Source organism: Nothoprocta perdicaria, unplaced genomic scaffold (assembly GCF_003342845.1).
Source record: "Nothoprocta perdicaria isolate Ctin4 unplaced genomic scaffold, notPer1 scaffold_123, whole genome shotgun sequence".
Classification (NCBI taxonomy): Eukaryota; Metazoa; Chordata; class Aves; order Tinamiformes; family Tinamidae; genus Nothoprocta; species Nothoprocta perdicaria.
This window is the reverse complement of record NW_020454350.1, coordinates 791,806-797,349: the sequence shown is the minus strand read 5'-3', so window position 1 is coordinate 797,349 and position 5,544 is coordinate 791,806. Positions and strand designations below refer to the sequence as shown.

At 41.1% G+C, this 5,544-nt stretch overlaps 1 protein-coding gene across 1 annotated transcript; it reads right to left on the bottom strand.

Moving 5' to 3' along the window:
• Positions 1–2,104: 2,104 nt before the first annotated feature.
• FABP7 (fatty acid binding protein 7) lies at positions 2,105–5,517 on the bottom strand. Its single transcript, XM_026054610.1, has 4 exons — positions 5,397–5,517; positions 4,744–4,916; positions 3,945–4,046; positions 2,105–2,452 (listed from the first exon to the last, which is right to left on the bottom strand). Exons 1-4 carry the CDS (start codon positions 5,467–5,469, stop codon positions 2,402–2,404), a joined length of 399 nt encoding a protein of 132 aa, XP_025910395.1. The 5' UTR covers positions 5,470–5,517; the 3' UTR covers positions 2,105–2,401.
• Positions 5,518–5,544: the final 27 nt, after the last annotated feature.

Sequence of the window (5,544 nt, the reverse complement as noted above, 5' to 3'; positions counted from 1 at the left end):
CCCTGTGGAGCAGACCTTCCCCCTGTGCACGCTGCGACACTTCCCCTGGGCCATCGAGCACACGCTGCAGGTAGGGCTGCATAGGCCGGGAGCATCGGGACGGCCCGCGCGGCGGCTGCGGCGCCTGGGAGGGGCGGGGAGCGGAGCGGCCGTTGGAGCCGTTGGGGCTGCGGCGCYGCGCGGGGCGGGCGGGCGGACACTTTTTATTTTTTATTATACATATATATTTTTAAGTGTGTTATGTACCCAAAGCGCCGCTTTTCTCACCAGTCATTCCATTTTGATATTAATACTGTTTGGGATAGGAAAAGTCTCCACTACTAAGTGTTTCTGGTGGTTTTATGCGTTTCCACATGCATATCAGAAAAGAACTGTTTAAAAGACATTGTAATGCAAAGTATGTAGCCTCCATTATATGACGTTCAAGCCACGTGCTGTCAATCTATCTCTGCTTTCCCTATGTTTAATAAAAACCTTATTTGTTTCCTTTATGACCCTGTCAATCACTTTGCATGAAAATTAATGCCTTAGTGGAGATCCAAGTCTGCTTTTCCTGGCAATTAAGGAGAAGTGTCTGTTCCCAGATTTTTGGGAAGGGGTAGTTGGGAAATACAGTTATATGATTAATATAAGGGAATAAGCTATATTAGAGGGGAGACAGATGCAGCCTGTATTAGGCACTGAAATTAGTACTTAAAGGAGCTTATAAACGCTAAGGAGACTGTTCAAACATACTGGTACAATGAGGGTGAATGCACAGAATTCAGTTCCACATTATCACTGAATTGAGTTTGACTTTTCAGTTCTCTGATGGAAAAATAGTTTCTAGGTAGAATGGGAAGTTACTCTGGCTTTCTTGAATAGCTTTCTCCTCTAAGGGTTAGTGTAGCATGGGTGGCTCATCTTGCTCATCTCATGAAAGCTMAGACACAGCTAAGTAGCAAGACTATGAGATAATTCATGTCAGCTTTACTTTTTCTCCACGTAGAGGGTGCCTGAAACATCCCCATCCTTTTTCTCTTTGAAGAAATACTACAGACCTTAGAGAAAACAGCTTCCTTAATCAGGAGCCTTCATAAGTATGTATGGGACAGTGAAGTATTACATCCGGGAAAATCAGCRGGATTCCCTTCTCTGAACTCCCTCTGCAGTCACCTTGCCAGACCATTAACCAGTCCAACGCCACTGCTAAACTCTGCATCTTTGCTTAAAAGGTCTTAGCGGAGCGGTACAGTCCACTGAGTCAGTGTCTCAGCAAGAAACATGCTACCTTCTAAGTATTTGCTTCCAGGATGCCACTAACCTGTTTTAATTGTCTTGTTTTAAGAACTAAGCTGAAGTGTGGGGCATTTTATTTTTCCTTCCACTTCTGTTTTAAGGTTTTTCATTAATAGTTTCCCCCCCCTACTTTTGACCTCTTTTAAACAGCATTTAATTTTACATAGCTCACTGTGCAAATTTTGACCTCCAGTACAGATTAGACTCTGAAACATACAGCCCGAGGAGATGAAACTAGATGAAACTCAGAGGGTTTGTCTTGTACTATTTTTCCTCTGTATTCCTCTATTCACCTCTCGTGATTGACAGAAGATAAGCTCTGTACTTCAGGTTGCCCAGTCCTATCCTATTACATTTGTACTTTCCTCCCATCCTGTGAATCACTTCCATCTCCACATCCCTATTTACTTCAATCTTTTGCATATTAGCAAAAAAAGAAAACCACCCACAACCCCTCCAACTCTCATAACAATTAAAAATAAAAATGTAAGAGCACCACTGAAACTGAAGGGAGTTAACATACCCTGGATGAAGTTTCAAGTGAGSAGAAGTGAGTTATTAAGTTGGGAAAGCAGTGCTTGTATCTCCTCTTATCTATCTGCTTACAGTTATAAAAAAATAGGAGCTGTAGATTTCTCTAGGAAAAAGCAGCTACTTAAATAGAACAAAGACAATTACTCATCTCCTGCAGACTCTATCAAATGTGCATACACCAGAACATTARCATGTTTTCTGCTTTTTAACTTTTTAACTCAGAAAAAAATGAAAACATCTCCAAAGCACTGAAATCAGTCCATTAAATGCAAAATGATCAGATTTAAAAAACATTTTAATTCTTTTTATGTCCATTTCAAAACAAACCAAATATGTTCCATTTATTAAACCAAAAAGAGAGGCAATTGTTTCAGAGATTCAATGCAAAGTTTAACCTGTTGCACTTTACAAAACATGCTTGCCTATTTGATGGCATAAAAAAAAAAATCTTTTCTAAAAAACACCCACCCCCCCAGCCCTTTATTAACCTTCCATGCCAGAAGTGTGCATTTTAGCTACGCTCAGTTACGGACAGTACATTAGTCCATCCAGCAGAAGTACCATATGGACAGGTCTGGTCCGGTAAACTCTACGCTTTCTCATAGTGGCGAACAGCAACCACATCACCAAAAGTGAGAGTCTGCAAGTCCAAGGAAAACAGACATGTTAGATGCCGAACCATTTTCCATATTTAAATAATACTAAGTCATCCATGGTAAGACAAAACATTATGTAATTCATACAAAACCAAGTTGGTCTATATTAGCGATATTCTAAGTGAACATGAGATAAAAATCTCAAAGTTTGGATCCCGTAATAACAACTTTCTCCTTGTTAATTTCAAACTATATAATATGCATTCTAGAAGTCAACTAAAATACGTGAGCATTTAATTTTTCTACTTTTGTGAATGTAATTTCTAAAACATAGCATTTCTGTATGCAGTTTTAACTTACTTTTTCCTCAAAGTTCATCACATTGCTAATTGTTCAATCTAAGATTCAAAGTCTCTGTATTCATATTCTGTACAACAATGCTTAGGCATATACTTAAAGAGAATATCATATTAGAATAAATGCATTTGACTATCAAGTATTTTAGTTATTACAGTTGTGTAAAAGCAACACTACAGTGTATGAACTTTGGAGCTATTTTCTGAGGTGAAACGTTGTATCTCACTGTATTCAAATTCCACAGGGAATGGTTTTCATTGTATTTATATGGCCATTTTCCAAAACAGAACACATTTTTTTCCTTGAATGACCTGACATATTGTGTCGCACTGGCAGTATGCTTTAAGGTTTTAATTATTTGAGCTTCCAAATAATTAAAAACAAAGTTTTTTTTTTTTTTTTTAAATATACAGACCCTCTCCAAAACATTTCAAAAATTAAACTAGCTGTTTTCTCTAACAGTCAAACCACAAGCTAATATGGCAGAAGAGATTTTATTTTTGGAAGTCACATGTCTATGTCAAAAATAAGTATAAGAAATGTCAGTCTGGACATTAGATTTAGCAACTTCTAAGCCATTTTTTTCGATGCCTTCTGCTCCTGAAAAGTGAGGAGGATGTGAATTTAAAACAAGAAGGATTATTCTTAACACAAAACTGTTATTTTGGTCATATTTTTTAAATAAGCTGGAAAGAATAATCCTTCTGCTATTAAATGTGAAAATACTATTACCTCATACCACTTTTATGTTGTCCTAATGAAATAATTACTCTAGATAATTAAATACTATTGACACCTGCACATATAAAGCAAGTCTTCAATCTAAATTAGCACTGATCCAAAATGGATTATTACCTATATAAGCAAGAACTTTACATATTTTGCAGCTCACCAGCATTTTATGTTCTTTTGCTTGGGCATTTACATAAATGCTAGAAAGGATGGATGCCCCCTGGAAATCAATAACCTGGCCTAGCTAAAACCATTAGCATTTTTTTCCAGTTGTCAAAACAAAATGCAAAGCAATGAAAATAAACACTTGAAAAGCCTCTGCCAGCTTCCCTCACCAATCACTTTCCAGTTTTGTTTAAGTAACACTATCCATTCAAAAAGCTGGAGATAAATGCAAAGGAGGAATGTTAGCGGCAYGCACAAGTGCGCAGAGATTTTTATACTCACCATAACCATTTTGCCATCCTTTATTTCTCTAACAAAGTTTGTCTCTTTGCCATCCCATTTCTGTACATGTACTAACTTGTCTCCATCCAGGGTGACTACTGACTGCGAGATATCAAAAAAAAAAAAAAAAAAAAAACAAGACACAAAGACACTCATTTATTTGGAGCATTCGAGATTCTACTCACATATGAAGCGTGCAGTTCTACTGAATTCTCCTCAATGGAGGCATGTGGAGCTGGAATCATAAAGTAGTCCCAAGCTAGTCCTAAGCATTTTAAAACCAAAGCCATGAATCGTCCTTGTTTTCAACAAGAGCTCCATACAGTTCTTGTTTGCATCCAAGGATGAAATGAGCTACCTTCTGCAAGCTCCTGCTCCACATGACCCATCCTCTCCAATGCACATCTGGATAACACTTACTTTAAGCCTCCCCCCAAGGTACAGGGAGAAGACATTCCTTCATTTCCTTGATTTCAGTAGGGGGAAAAAAGTGATGCCAGATGAGCTGTAGATTTAAGTTACTTGGGTACAAAGATAAATGAAGAGCTAAGAGACTTCCTCCACGCTGCAAGGTAGAAAGGGAGCCGTGGACCTAACACACTGCTGCAGACCAGGTGCTGTGCATGGAGGCAGGAAGATACAGCCCTGTAAGTTTTTCCCTGTGCTTGACAGCGCCACAGCAGAGTTACACTCTCCTCCTTTGACCCTGCCATGCTGAGATAAGACCTTCAGGGACAGAGCAGGGGATGAAAGGAAAAGGAAAGGGGAGGACATGGGGGCAGCCTGGCAGCTCACTTACTTTGCAGTTTCTGTCATCTGGGGTAGTTTCATCAAACTCCTCGCCAAGCTTAAAGCCAATTTCTGTGTTTTTGAAAGTGCTCTGAGTCTTGATCGTGACTTTATCCCCCTCGCTGCTGATGATCACAGTGGGTTTGGTCACATTGCCCACCTGCCGGGTAGCAAACCCCACTCCTAAACCAGCAGGGGAAAACAGAAAACCATGAGATACTGTTATATATATATATATATATATATATATATATATATATATATATATATATATAAAAGAAGTAAAAAGAAGTAAAAAAAAGTTTTTTTATATATATATAACTTTTTTTTTTTGTGGTACAGAAGCTTCTTACTTCAACAGACCCCAGCCAAGAGCTGCTTCCCGCTTCGCCCGTCTCCTCACGCCCAGGTTACCCGCCGCCTGCTCGCCGCACCTCTGGTCCCCCCGCACCGCGGCCGCCTCCCGGTGCCCGCACACGGCCCCGGGGCTGCCCCCTCCGCTCCCCCCGGGCGGCCTCGCGGACCCACGGACGGGATGCGGGGCCCCACGCGGGCACCTTCCCCACGCTGCGCCACCCCCGCGACGCTGACAGATGCCTATATAAACATATATATGTATATATATGAGCGTATGCGCAGCAGCGCCAGCCCCGCTGCCCGTACCGAGCGCCTTCATGTACTCATCGAAGTTCTGGCTGTCCACCAGCTTCCACGTGGCGCAGAAAGCGTCCACCATCGCGCCGCGGGCTGCAGGTGCCAGGAGCGCCGCGCCGCCGCCGCTCGCCGCCTCATATAGGCGGGCAGCGGCCCG